Source organism: Chiloscyllium plagiosum, unplaced genomic scaffold, assembly GCF_037043375.1.
Source record: "Chiloscyllium plagiosum isolate Xiang-an unplaced genomic scaffold, Cpla_swu_hap1 HiC_scaffold_5, whole genome shotgun sequence".
Lineage (NCBI taxonomy): Eukaryota > Metazoa > Chordata > Chondrichthyes > Orectolobiformes > Hemiscylliidae > Chiloscyllium > Chiloscyllium plagiosum.
The window spans coordinates 36408317-36422930 of NW_028270143.1; the positions used below are offsets into that span (position 1 = coordinate 36408317).

The following is a 14614-nucleotide window of genomic DNA, read 5'->3' on the forward strand; positions in this document are numbered from 1 at the left end:
TGTGGCATGGAGGGGAAGTGGTCCCGTGCACCTGTTGCATTTGTCCTGATAGATGGTGATGGACAAAGGTTTTGAAGGTGCTGTAAAATGAATCTTGGTATGTTACTGCAGTGCATCTTGTAGATGATATACACTGCTGCTACTGGGCATAAGTGATGAAGGGAGTGATTGTTGAAGATGGTGGGTGTGTGCTCATCAAACAGGCTGCTTTCTTCTTGCTTGTTGAGTGTTGTTGGGCTGCACCGATGGAGGCAAGTGGAGAGTATTCCATCACACCCCTGACTTGTTTGTTGTAGTTCTGGAGTATAAGGCCTTAGTCATACAGCAATTCAATCCTTGGCCTCAAGCAATCACAACCATTTTCATGCTCAGGAAATTAATTCAGAAGCTCCACAGAGCAATGTCCTGGAATCTAAATTACTTTACTGTGTCATCAGTAACTTGTGGGCATTTGGCACACTTGCCTTCATTTCTCAGACCATTGAGTTTAGGGTGTCATGTTGAGGTTATATAGGACATTGGTGAGACGACCTTTGCAGTATTGTGTACAGTTCTGGTCACCCTGTTATAGGATGAGTAATATTAAATTGGAGGGGGTACAGAAATTATTTACAAGGATTTTACCAGGACTGCAGGGTTTGAGGTATAAGGAGAGGATGGATAAGCTGGGACGTTTTTCACTGGAGCATAGGAGATGACCTTATGGAAGTTTATAAAATCATGATTGGTAAAGATAAGGTAAACAGCAAAAGTCCTTTCCCTAGCATTGGGAAGTTCACAACTAGAGGACATAATTATATGATGAGAGGAGAAAGAATTAAAAGAGACCTGAAGAGCAACGTTTTCATACAGAGGGTGGTTTGTATGTGGAATGAACTGCCAGAGGAAGTGGTAGATGCAAGTACAGTTACAATATTTAAAATATATTTGAATAGATACATAAATAGGAAAGGTTTAGAAGAATATGGGCCAAATTTAGGCAAATGGGATTAATTTGATTTGGAAAACTTGTCAGCATAGTCGAGTTGGACTGAAGGGTCTGTTTCCATGCCGTATGACTCTATGACTCTTCAACTCAACAGTATTTTTATAAAAAAATCAAAAAAGGAGATCCAAGATGGCAGCGACTCAGCAAGTCTGAGTCTATAGTGCTCCTCCCAAGACCTAGGTAAAGTGGGCCACCCTCCTCCACCACACTCACCAAATCATTTAAACTACTTTTTACTTAATGTAATTAGTGGTTCAGTACTAAATTTAAACAATTCAGTCTCCTGTAAAAATGACTAGAGGGAAAGGAGCCTGCAGCTCTCAGCAAGCAGGAGCCCCTCCCCCACCCTCTCCAGCTGCAGCAGAGGCATCCACAGCCGCCCCGGGGACTTACCTACGGTGGCGAGCCTCGTGGAAATAATCTCTAAACTCGATGCGAAGATCGATGCTTTCATTGAAGAGTCCCAAAGTCGATGGAATTCATTCTCGGCTGCGCTACAAAAGCACGGCCGAGACATTGAAGAAATTGAATGCCGAGTCGGAGGGGCGGAGCTAAAGGCCGCGACCTCCGAGGCCATTGCAGAATTGGCCATGGATTGGGTCCAGACTCTCGAGCAGCAAGTCCGGACCTTAGAGAATCACATTGATGACCTCGAGAATCGTTTGCTGGGCCTTCCCGAATGGGAAGAAGAAGGCCAGCTTATAAGGTTCCTTGAACAGTGGCTTCCACAGCTTTTAAATCTGGAGGCTGGATCAGGCCAGGTAAGGGTGGAATGGGCTTACCGGGTTGCAATACGCGGGCCCAGCTTGAACTAGCGCCCCCACCCGGTCCTGTTCTGGCTGCAGAGCTATAAGGTGAGGCAGATGCTCTTGGAAGCCTCCAGATATCTTGGAAAAGATCCCCAAGCCATGACTTATAAAGGATCCAAGATTATGTTATTTCAGGACTTTTCCCCAGCCCTGGTCCGAAAGAGGAAGGCGTTTGATGAAGCGAAGAAGTGTTAAAGGGATTTAAACATTCAATACTCCTTGTGCTACCCAGCTATGCTACTCCTCAGCCATGAAGGGTCCGTGTATAACTTCGGATCACCAGAGAAGGCCAAAGAACTTTTGGACTCTCTTAGATAAATTACAAGTGTTAATTGATGTTGTTTTGCCCTACCCCTACCCTGGTTTACCCCCCTTTTTTTTCCTTTTATTACCTTACTATTTAACATTATCTCCTGGGGGTGGGAAGAAGGGTTTATTTATTTATTCTTTACTTAGCGATTTTCTTTCCCCTTTTTTTATATATAGGCCAGGGGGTCTAGTTAATGTAGATGGGGGGGAAGATGGCTTCCTTATCCTATTTTATCTTTGTCCTTGGGAGCAGGGTTGTTTTCCCCTGTTATTTTGTATTACTATATTTAATTATTATTTGCTGAGACTGTAATTTTATAGTCATATATGTTCATATATGGTATTAACATTACCAAATATATCCAGGTGTAGGTGTGGGTGGGGGTGGGGATAGGGTACTCACTGTTAGTTCTAGCTCAGTAGTATACTTGAATTTTCTTTATCCTACCATGGGGTGCCTGGGTCAAGGGTGGGGCACTGGTTGGGAGAGGTTGTGATGGGTTTTTTGAAAAGGAAGTGATGCCCCTTGGGAATAAGGGGGAAGATCTCCGTTTAAATATGTTTTATACTTTTCTTATTATTTAGAAATAGTTTTTTTTATATTGATCTGAATGTATTAAAGAGCTTTAATTTTTGTGAATTTTATATGCTCTATGCTCGGGATGTTTTGGATAAGGGTTTCTTCTCCCGGGAAGTCTCGGACTTGCCTAGTGATTATGGATGATCGGTCGATTAAATGGTGCACCTGGAATGTCATGGGGAGTAATTCACCTATCAAAAGGAGGAGAATATTATCAAACCTCAAGAAAGAGAGGATCGATATAGCTCTCCTATAGGAGACACATTTATTGGATAAAGAACACTGGAAATTATGACGGGGGAAGAGATTATTTTCCGTTCTCTCTTTCTGTGCAGGGAAAAACATTTTGGTAAACTGGGTGGCTGAGGGCCCTCATGGACTTTCGAGTTGGCACAGAATAATTATGGAATATACTCCCCCGGACTTCCTTACAAATATGGTGCACCAGGAGAAAAAACAAATTATTCCATAAAATATTGCCCTTCTTGAATTACACAAATGCAGATATCTCGGTCATCCTGCAAGGGCCTTTATTTAATTGAGAGGGTGAACCTGGCTGGTCCAGATCCCCCTGGGAGAGGAATCCCGCATGAAAACGGGTTTTGTTGTGATCTGTGTATATCACTGCTCAATTTATGTGTTATCCGTTGGGTTTTTTTTCTCATGAATAATGTAAGAATTTTAATCATACACTCTGGTTTGTTGTACGTTAGATGAGTAGTTAGTTGAGTTTTGTTTTTTTTCTCTTGTTATTTCTGTTTTCTTGTTTGATAGATTTTGGTTATCATTTATTTAAGATTTTACTGTATATCAATGTTTATACTTGGGTCTTTTTTTAGTTTTCTTTTGTAAACTTGTAAAAACATGTTAAATTTTCAATAAAAATATCTATTAAAAAACCCCAAAAGAACTGCGGATGCTGTAAATCAGAAATCAAAATAGAAATTGCTAGAAAAGCTCAGCAGATCTGGCAGCATCTGTGAAGAGAAATCAGAGTTAACGTTTCAGGTTGAGTGACACTTCATCAGAACTGTTTCTTGATGTTCAAATTTTTAACCAAAGCTTATCTCTTGCTTTAGGGGCACTAAAAATAGGCAACATAATCAAACTGTCCCAATTCAGTCCGCGATTAAGAAGATTGTCTGTTTCATTGCTCTGTATTTTGCTTTGCTGCAGATCCTTCCATGACTGTGAGAGCAGATATCACAGGGAGGTACTCAAACCGGCTCTACACATATGAACCACAAGATATTCAAACCTGTAAGTGTGAAGCACTTTGGTGATAATTTCTGAATATGCTTGTCTCAGTTCAAGAATACTTTGCCAGTTTGGCGCTGTGTTGGGGTGAATGCTACCATTCATCACAAGGGTATTTGACAACAGAGACTCATAAAATAAATCAGGAGTCAGTGCACACAGTTCATGCAACCTGCCCAATGTGTCTCCCATTGAAGCTGGTTAACATGTCACACATAGACAATGAGAACCTCACATAGACAATGAACTGGCACTTAAAAACATAATTCCAACTCCTGTTGGAGTTCTCCCGTACACTTGACTGGGAATCCTCCCCAAGATTTAACCTTACCCCCTTATCTAGCAAACATGAAATCCCAACCTATTCTCCAACTCACACATCACCAGGATCTGCTCTCTCTGCCACTTAAAATCTCTGATCTGACTTGAAACCCTTACCCATCTTCACTTCATCCTTGGGACGATTTGTGGGAGTGCCAACTGAGATTGAAGAGAAATTTCAGTCTCTTTGTACTCTAGAAAACCAACCATGAATCAATTTCAGAACGGAGCATGATAAAGCTACACAGCTGCCAGACAATCAGATTGGATCCACAGCTCTAAGCCCTATCCACAATGAGCAGAAGCCTGACTCGAATCCAAGTAAATCCAACTACAGCTTATTGCTGTGGGACAGCCAGATATTGTGTCATTGAGGTGTGGCTGACTTTTAACTTGCGAGGGGGGATAGGTTAGGGTAATGAGGTAATCCATTCCCAAGAAAATCAACCAATTATATTCCATAATTTGTCGTGAAAAATAATTTGGAAATTATGATACAAATTGGTTCTGGGTTTTCAAATAAGTGACAGAAATCTCAAAATAACTTAGTTACAAGAGGAGACATGAAGTACACTAACTATATCTGCCATAGATTTTACTCAAACAAGAGGGGATTTCATTGAACATCAAATATTTAGAGCCTGATAGATTAGTACTGGTGCAACCCCCAACTAGCTAACCTAGAAATGATGATCACAATCTCAGAACAAGGATTACAGTTAAGGAAAGGAATATTTTTTCTCTAAAACATTTGTAAATTTTTAAGATTTCTCTACAATTAGAGAGCTGTGTGGTCTCAGTCGTTGTGTATATTCAAGTTAGAGTTCAATAGCTTTTCAGATACAAGAGAAATCAAGGAGAGGGAAACTGAGGTGAGCATGTAGAACTAAAGTAAACTGCTGGCCATGATCTTACTGAAGCTACATATGTTAATGCAAAGGGTTTTATTATTGAAGGCAGAAAGTTATCTACATACACTCCTTCTGCTTCAGTTCAACAAAATAGGTGACAGCCATATATTGGTTCATTTCTCCTCACAATACCCTGAACAATCAAAGTCAACCTGCCAGATTTTACATTTATACAGACTGGCAGTTAACTGTCAATCAGCATTACTTGTTGCAATTTTGATGGCAGCACTTCTACCAATCAGAGTCCACTTGCGAATCATTCGACACTCTCCTTGCATGCTGTATTAAAACTGTCCTGATGGGAGAAAAAGTAAAGACTTTCACAAAATGCATCTTTTTTTCAGCAACACTCAAAAAAATTAATTTATTTCTTATGATAATGGGAAACACTTAACAAGAAAAATGTTCTATAAAGATTACAAAATGGTCATTTCAGCTCTAATATTTTGGCATTACATAGAATAGATTACCACAATACCAAAAATATGGAATTGAGAAGTCATACAAAAATAACATTTCAAAGTTTGTGAGAAGATTTGTAGCTTGGGTGCTCGTTGTTGTGGTTCTGTTCGCCGAGCTGGGAATTTGTGTTGCAGACGTTTCGTCCCCTGTCTAAGTGACATCCTCAGCGCTTGGGAGCCTCCTGTGAAGCGCTTCTGTGATCTTTCCTCTGGCATTTATAGTGGTTTGTTCTGCTGCTTCCGGTTGTCAGTTCCAGCTGTCCGCTGCAGTGGCCGATATATTGGGTCCAGGTCGATGTGTTTGTTGATAGAATCTGTGGAATCCGATTCACAAGAGAGGAAGAAAAGGACAACCACCTCCCATTCCTAGACGTGATGGTACAGAGAACACCGAAGGGAGAATTCACTACAAAGATATCCTGGAAAGCCACACACACAGACCAAGTCTTGAACTATGAAAGCAATCACCCCAACACACACAAAAGAATTTGCATCAAGACACCGTTCAAAAGAGCCACAACACACTGCAGCACACCAGAACTGCAAAAAGAGGAAGAAGAACACTTCTACAATGTATTCGCCAAAAATGGTTACCCCTGCAATTTCATCAACAGATGCCTAAGGGAAAGACAATGGAATGAGGACGTGCCACAACCCAAAGGACTAGCCATGTTACCATACATCAAGAACATTTCTGAACTGACAGCCAGACTACTACGACCACTAGGACTCATAACAGCACACAAACCATCAGCCACTCTCAGACAACAACTCACCAGAACAAAGGACCTAATACCCAGCATGAACAAAACCAACGTAGTGTACAAAATCCCATGCAAGGACTGCACAAAACACTACATAGGACAAACAGGAAGACAGCTAACGATCCGTATCCATGAACACCAACTAACCACGAAACGACACGACCAGCTATCCTTAGTAGCCACACACGCAGATGACAAGCAACATGAGTTTGACTGGGACAACACTACTATTATAGGACAAGCCAAACAGAGAACAGCCAGGGAATTCCTAGAGGCATGGCACTCATCCACAGATTCTATCAACAAACACATCAACCTGAACCCAATATGCCGGCCACTGCAGCGGACAGCTGGAACTGACAACCGGAAGCGGCAGAGACAAACCACTATAAATGCCAGAGGAAAGATCACAGAAGCGCTTCACAGGAGGCTCCAAAGCACTGAGGATGTCACCTAGACAGGGGACGAAACGTCTGCAACACAAATTCCCAGCTCGGCGAACAGAACCACAACAAAATAACATTTTTTATGGTTCAAGAAAAATCTTTAATTTCTTATTCTAAGATGTTTGAACTGAATTGAGTGCGCAGATATCATTCAACATTGCTATTGTGTTTTTTTGTTTCTCCAGTGATTAACAGCATGAACAGAGCGAAACGTTTGTTACCAGCAGAGCTATAAGGAAGGATAGCAAAGCTACTTGTATTTTTAACAGAAGAGAGTGGCACTGAGCTGTTATCTCTTTGATATTTTTTGTTTCCATTTGATTACTTAATCAGAGCTTCCTTGACAGTCCAAACTCAAGATGCAAGAAATGTTTGAACTTTGAGCATTCTTAAGGTTTTTTTCTTGATTTAATCAATATTGACTAGCATGGTGAATTACTAAACATCTTTAAATTATCATATTATCTCTATATTTAATTATTTCTCCATATCTAATATGCAATAAGACAATAATATTATTCCACTTCCAGTTACAGAATTACTATTTTCCAACAATGTTATTTTATAAGGTAGAATTTTATAGGAGTCTAAGCAATGTCGAATAGGACAAGATTTAGGACAGAATTGGATAAGATGTCCAACAAGACCTAACTCCATGCCAAGAGCATCTCAGCCCAAAAGCTCAGTTGTGCTTTTGTTTACTGGCAAGGCAGGTATTTCACTAAGCAGTGGAAAGGTTCAAATTAAGGGAGAATCATTACCCAACCTACCTCCTATCTCAGCGTCCCATCTTCCTAAACTCTCCCAGCAAACTTGATGTCAATTCTTGCCATAGAAATCAGAGTGAGCATCTGGCAACTTCAGTTCACTGCTTGCCCTGAAGGATCCCAATGTTGGATGTGAGCACCAACATCTCAGGGCATATTCTTTGGATAGCAGCTGCATGATCCCAAAATCTACAGACATTGGCATTTGATATACGCCAATCTTTAACCACCATCATGGTGCATCTCCAATCCACTTAGACTACACCTCTCCACTTCAATGTTGCACCAGCAGCTATCATTGTAATAGTGCAGCATAGATACTGTGTGCTCATGGATGTGAATGCAGCTTAAGGACTGGACCAATCTGAGGCTCTGGGCTGTTTGCTCACTAACATAGCACTGGCTTGCTCTGAGGCCACCTTGATGGTTGCAACATCTCGGTCTTGCATTGCTTTGCCTTTTTTTTTGTACTTCTCCCCCTCAGCCAGAGCTCCCAGGCTCATATTAGTTTCTGCCTTGTTTAGCAAAGATGCAAGAGAAGGAAAGTTGTCATGGTTGTCATCAGGCCTCAGTCAAGTCAAGCGGATAGCCTTCACCCAGGGAGCACCAGCCCAGCAAGTCAAGGGCAACATCTGATACCAGGCTTGGATCAGTCATTCAGAAATTCGGAATAGACAGAGTCTGCTGTCCACATGAAATGTGAGGTGCCGCATGCCAGGCAGCCCACTATCTGTCTTGAATCTTTCTGCCTTATTGTGGGCAGCTTTTTCCCCAAAATGAGAGAGCCAGGCAAATGTCAGAAACTGCGCAGGATAATTCCTGATTGACACTGCTTTTCCGGGTGACACGTCTTTTAAAGGTGGGGTTGTCTCAAAGGACACCAATTAATTCCAAACTGGGAATGGCAAGATGACTCAGGAATCGCACATGGTAAGATGGGGCTGAAAGTAGATGGAAGGGATGCCATAGGGGTGATCTGGTTAATGAGACAAGCTTGGTAAGACGCCATGAGCAAACTTGCTGGACATCTCTGTGAAAACCCTTCTAAAACCCAGATCTTACACTTGGTGAAAAAACATCATTCGGCACAAACTGCTGTCAGTAAACCAACTATCTTTTCAATTGTTCTAATTCTCCTGGATGAACATGTTCAAAAAGCATGGAGCTGATTTCTAATAAATTTAAATGTTTGCATTATGATTTTAGTATATGACACTCCATAATTTAGTTAGATTGCCTAAAAATTCCAGTTAGAATAATCAATGAAAAAAATGGTTTTTTGAAATGTCTATTTTTAAAAAATTCTTATCTGATGGAAATTATCCTTGCTGCTTCATTTTTAAAAGTAATGTCAGAAAAAAGGATGAAAAATCTCTTGGAATTATGGCTGGATATTTGCCCATATAGAGCTGCTGTCAGTCTACTGCAGGAACCTTAGCTGAAATGAGGCAGATTCTCTGCCAGGCCTTGACAACAACAGCACATGCTCAGTGAGTTACTTTCACTTCTTCTTCTTCTCATATACAAAAATGCCCTGAAAGGGAAGATGGTACTAACTTAATAGACAGTCCAATGATCAGAATGGTAATGAATATGGGGGTTGTCTTTGAATACACTAATTAAAATGTCAGTTCAGAGCAAACAAGATTCTTTCAAATGCTCCCCCATCTAGACACATTGTTCCATGAGTGAGACAGTAAGTCAGAGATATCAATTTCTTTGCAGTAACTAGATTCCCACAAGTGTACAGTGTCATTGATGCCACTGTATGGCAATAAAGGCTCCATTTATCGTACAATATCTCTAATGTCCACTTTGTAAAGTGATGGTTAAAAACATTAATCACCATGTAACAAGGATAACAGGAAGCCACCCTACTTAAAAATAATAAAGTCTTCCAAATTACCAAAAAATGTGTGCTTACTACCATCCTAACCCTGCATTATGCTCTTCTTTAATTGTTACTATCACTATAACTATCCTGTGTCAAAACACATCCCATCATCCCATGAATTATCCCAGGCACTTATGTAGTGCCACCTCGGGAGATTTAGATTTTTCTGCTTGGATTGCCCAGATGGACCATTCAAGGTGGCAATGAGATGGCAATCATCTCAGAAATGTTCATGTTCTTAAAGGTACTTCTTCGTGTGAGAATACACCTGTGAGTCTGTTGTTTACTGAACCCATATCAGAATTTTTGACCTGTGCTGGTTTTTGAGTGGATTGCACTGCTATAGAGTTTGGTTACTGCCTCAACACCCAAGGGTCTGCAGAACTCTACTGGAAACAGACTTCCAATCAAAGCAACATCCCGCAACCATTACCCTCTACTTGCTGCCTCACAACCAATTTTGGATCTAATGTGCCACTTTGCCTTAAATCCCACAGGCTGTTACTTTCCTAACCAGTCTACCATAAGGGACCTGATCAAAACCTTTCCTAAAGCCATATATAGATCAAATGCATTACTTCATCAAAGGGTTCAATCAAATTTATCAAGTGTGACTTTTCTTTAACATATCCATGCTGACTATCCCTAATTCATCCTACTTTTCCAAGTGCTGATTTATTCTGTCCCATAAAATTACTTCTGCTTCATGGAGATACACATGGAGGGGCTCAAGAGATCACAATATGTCCACTGCAGTCATCATCACTCAATAATGGCAGGGGAGCATGCGCAGATACCCCTACCATTTGTTAACGGCCTCCTTACTACAAACCTTGTTTCAAGCTGTTAGCAAAATGCAGGAGGATCTACTCCTACAGGATAGCAAGAGGAGATGTCCCGAAATGACCCAGAAAGTGTGAACGAATGTGACATTGACCCTCACGGTCTCCGATGACAACTGACCGATCTGGTCAAAGGGACATCCATCAGCAGCCTGTCACCAAAAGAGCTCATAGCAATGAGGCAGTACTACAGCACTCAAAAAAACTTATATAAAAAGTTCTGTCCATACATAACTCCATCATGGGTGTTGGGTAAATGGGTGACATGAGTGTGATGGTCAATTGCTCTTCACTAAGTTGCTCTCTTGCACTATTGTTTGATAGTATGAGTGGAATGTAAACCTTCTTGTTCAGATAAGGACCAGAAAACAATGACAGCTCCCTGCTAAAAAGAAAGGCCTCTGCATAAAATGTATGCAGAGGCAAACCCTCAGAATATGTTCGATGGATCAGCTCCAGGACCAAGCAAAGACAATAAGTCAATTCTATTCTGGGAGACGCCTGTGTCCCCTCTTTAGAAACAGCTTAGGTTCAGAGTGTCCTTTGCCCTCCACATACCCAGAATTATCTTGCCATCATGTTCTCTCATATCATTCTCACATTTCTCACAGTCGTCATCAAGTTCACTGTTGCACACTTCATTCATCCATTCCTTCATGCTCCAATTCCAAGGATGGAGCTGAATTGTATAGTGCACACCTCCCAAGCATAATGAGAAGACTATATGCTCCAATGTGCCCTTGAATTGGTCAAGGGAAAGAAACCTCATTTTCAGGAGATCTATAGTCCTCTATATAGTTGTATGAGCAAAGGCAAGGCTGGAATTGAATCTGTCTTCCATAGGACAGCAAGGATGTCCAAGGAACATCATGAGCAGTTTCTCCAACAGGTAACCCTCACTGTTCACCAACCATCCGGCCAGTCTACCAGCTGGTTTCAACAGATACAGGACCTAGGAAAGACTGTGGATTCTGCATCATGGCAAGTCCTAGGACATTTACGGAATATGTGACAGTGATCACATACTATCCATAGGTTGAGAGAGTGAAAATGTTTTCAACTTAAAAAGGCCCCTAGTTAGACAACAATCTTGAAGGTTGTTATCAATGCCCCTTTGTGTTTGTTTTGGGAAATTTGCAATTATCCCAAAGCCTCTCACTCATCCTATGTACTTCTCTGTGTCAGCAGTGAAATTGAGAATATCGCCACACTCTTCAACAAAGCATCCAAACAAGTTTGTTGACAATGATAAGGAAAACATTAAGAAATTCCACATAGATCCCTGACTGTCCATTGAAGGAAGCCTGAAGTATAAAAATTCAGGGCATTTGTCATTTTCAATGCTACAAGCATTGGGTGGCCTCCAAAGCAGATTGATGATGATCTCCCTGGACAGTATGGCAGATATACATGTTACTGACTCCTTTGTGGCATGTGTCATTTTTAAGTAATTGGGTCAATGTCTATAAACTCTGTTGGCATCCTCATCCATCTTCTCCTCGATAGTCATTAGCCCTTTCAGTACCTTACTGACAGACATGTTGATGCAGTTGGTAGCTGTGCTTCTTGCCTGCAGCCCTCCTCTTCCTCTTGCTCATTCCCTCATCCTCTGGGGTGGCACGGTGGCTCAGTGGTTAGCACTGTTGCCTCACAGCGCCAGGGCCCCGGGTTCAATTCCAGCCTCTGGTGACTGTCTGTGTGGAGTTTGCACGTTCTCCCCGTGTCTGCGTGGGTTTCTTCCGGGTGCTCCGGTTTCCTCCCACAGTCCAAAGATGTGCAGGTCAGGTAAATTGGCCATGCTAAATTGCCCGTAGAGTTAGATGCATTAGTCAGAGGGAAATGCGTCTGGGTGGATTACTCTTTGGAGGGTCAGTGTGGACTAGTTGGGCCGAAGGGTCTGTTTCCACATTGTAGAGAATCTAATCTAATACAAAAGTTCCACCTGAGTAGATTTTGCCAATGATACCCTCAGGGTTTATCTGTAGCAGCCTGCCATGCGAAGAGCCCAGCTTGACTGATGCCCTTGTAACCCCTGAGCCTCTGAGAGTTTACCAATTAACTGTCACAGAACCAAATAATGGCATAAGCTCCATCAGGAACTTTCTTACTAAACTCACCTGCATTCCCAACAGCAGCCTCATCAATCCTCACTCTCCTATGCGTTTGTGGGGCTTCTAACTTACCCTGCAACAGTTACCAGCACTTTGCCTTGATTCTCACCTGCATTTACCCTTCCACAAGGACCATTCCCTTCGGCAGTCTTTGGTTTGTGCCACTATCCCCACCAACCAACACCACCAATCCTTCCCACCTCCCGAACCCCCAGGTACCTTCCCCCACAACCGGAAAAGATGCAAAACCTGCAACTTCACCACCCCTCTCACCTCCATCCAGGACCTCAAACAGTCCTTCCAGGTGAGACAAAGGTTCACCTGCCTCTCTTCCAACCTAGTTTACTGCATCAGGTACTCCCAATGTGGTCTTCTCGACATCAGGGAGACCAAACGTAAACTTAGGGAACGGTTTGCCTGAGCATCTTGGACCTCCCAGTCAGCACCCATTTCAATTCTCCCAACCATTCCCTTACCGACATGACCATTCTTGGCCTCCCTCATTGCAACTATGAACAACAGTGCAAACTGGAGGAGCAACCCCCTTCATCTTCCGCCTAGGCAGCGTACAGCCAATTTCAAATAACCTCCCTTCCCATCCCCGACTCCCTTTCCAGCCCCTCCCCCTCCCTTCCATTGCTCCCTCCCATCATCCAGATTCATTCCTCCCATTGACCACACAGGTCGTAGCCTCTACCTGTCTTCACCTCTCTCTACTTCACCACCCTGCCCCCACCACGCTCTTTATCAGCAGCTTTCCCCACACCCACCCCGAGTCCTGAAAAAGGGTTACAGCCAAAATGTCAACTTCTCCACCTCCTGATGCTGCCTGGCTTGCTGATATCTTCCAGCCTCCTGCCTGTCAATTTTGGATTCCAGCAACTGCAGTTATTTTGTCTCTAACCATGTATGTTCACCATTAATCAGCTATCCTGAATCAAGCTAGTCCCATTTGCCAGCACTTGTCCTATATCCCTCTAAACTCTTCCTATACATATACCCATCCAGATGTCTTTTAAATGTTGTAATTGTACCAGCCTCCACCACTTCCTCTGGCAGATCATTCCATACACGCACCAGCCTTTGCATGTAAAAGTTGCCCCTTAGGTCCCTTTTAGATTTTTCTCTCTCACCTTAAACCTATGCCCTCTAATGCTGGACTCCATTAACCCATGAAAAAGACCTTGTCTGTTTACTCTATCCATGCCCCCCCCCCCCCCCCCTCATGATTTTATAAACCTTTATCAGGTCATTAACACATCAGTTGCTTTAATTGATTCTTAAGTGGTCTGAAACAAAAGATGGACAGGTTTCTGACTTATGAACATGCCTATCTTTTGTATTATTTGAACAAGGTATAATGATATCACAAATGTCACATGGCATCATTCAATGTGATTTGAGGGGTGTGGCGGGAGGACCATCCATACAAACTGTCCCTGGAAATAGGAAGTTGAAATCAGTAGAAGTAACAATAAAGCTGTTGGCTTGTTATAAAGTTGCATGGTGCAAAAAATGAGGCTGCAATATTGAAACCATTGTTACGGGCCACACCAAACCCCATCAAAATATATTAAGAAGATAGTCTAGACTTTAACTTTTTCTTACTTTAAAGGTAAGTGTGAGGCGTTGCATTCCAGATGCAATTTGATTGGTCAAACTAGTTGACTTCAAGTAAAATATCTTTTATTTTTACACTACAGTTAAAGTACAGACAAAATAAAAAGAAAAGAAAATAATTGGCTGAACTATAACTCTACCACAATGCCGATAAAAATAATATATATTAACTACTAGTCCTTAACTGTTGCAATATAGTAGCATCTCATAAACACAACCTTTGCAAAGGCAAATTTAGTAAAGTAGATTGTCTCACATGCAATTCTCGCAGCAGGAAGAGAACCCCAGCTTTTAGCTATAACAGAGAGAGGAAAAAGAGCTTCCACATCCAGCTTTAAGACCCCAGCAACTGCAGAAAGCCAAAGCTAAAAATCCTGGTTCCGTAGGAGCTTCAGTCCACCCATTCAGGCTGTTTCTATTGTTGCAACTTTTAAAAAAACCCAAGGCCTCGTTTGCCTTATTGGTTTTGAGCAGACCACTAACCACCTCTGTCTCAACCTTTCTTCAAAAAAGAAAAGCCAGGACAAAATACAC

General features: G+C 41.9%; 1 protein-coding gene across 1 annotated transcript in view; it reads left to right on the plus strand.

Annotated features, from left to right (window-relative positions):
* Positions 1-8810, plus strand: part of LOC148149908 (anterior gradient protein 3-like) — a 31450-nt gene extending 22640 nt beyond the window's left edge. The window contains exons 6-7 of the mRNA XM_087986836.1: positions 3863-3946; positions 7032-8810. Coding sequence (XP_087842962.1) covers positions 3863-3946; positions 7032-7081 — 134 coding nt within the window. The 3' untranslated portion in view covers positions 7082-8810. The remainder of the gene's footprint in view (positions 1-3862; positions 3947-7031) is intronic.
* The last annotated feature ends 5804 nt before the right edge of the window (positions 8811-14614 follow it).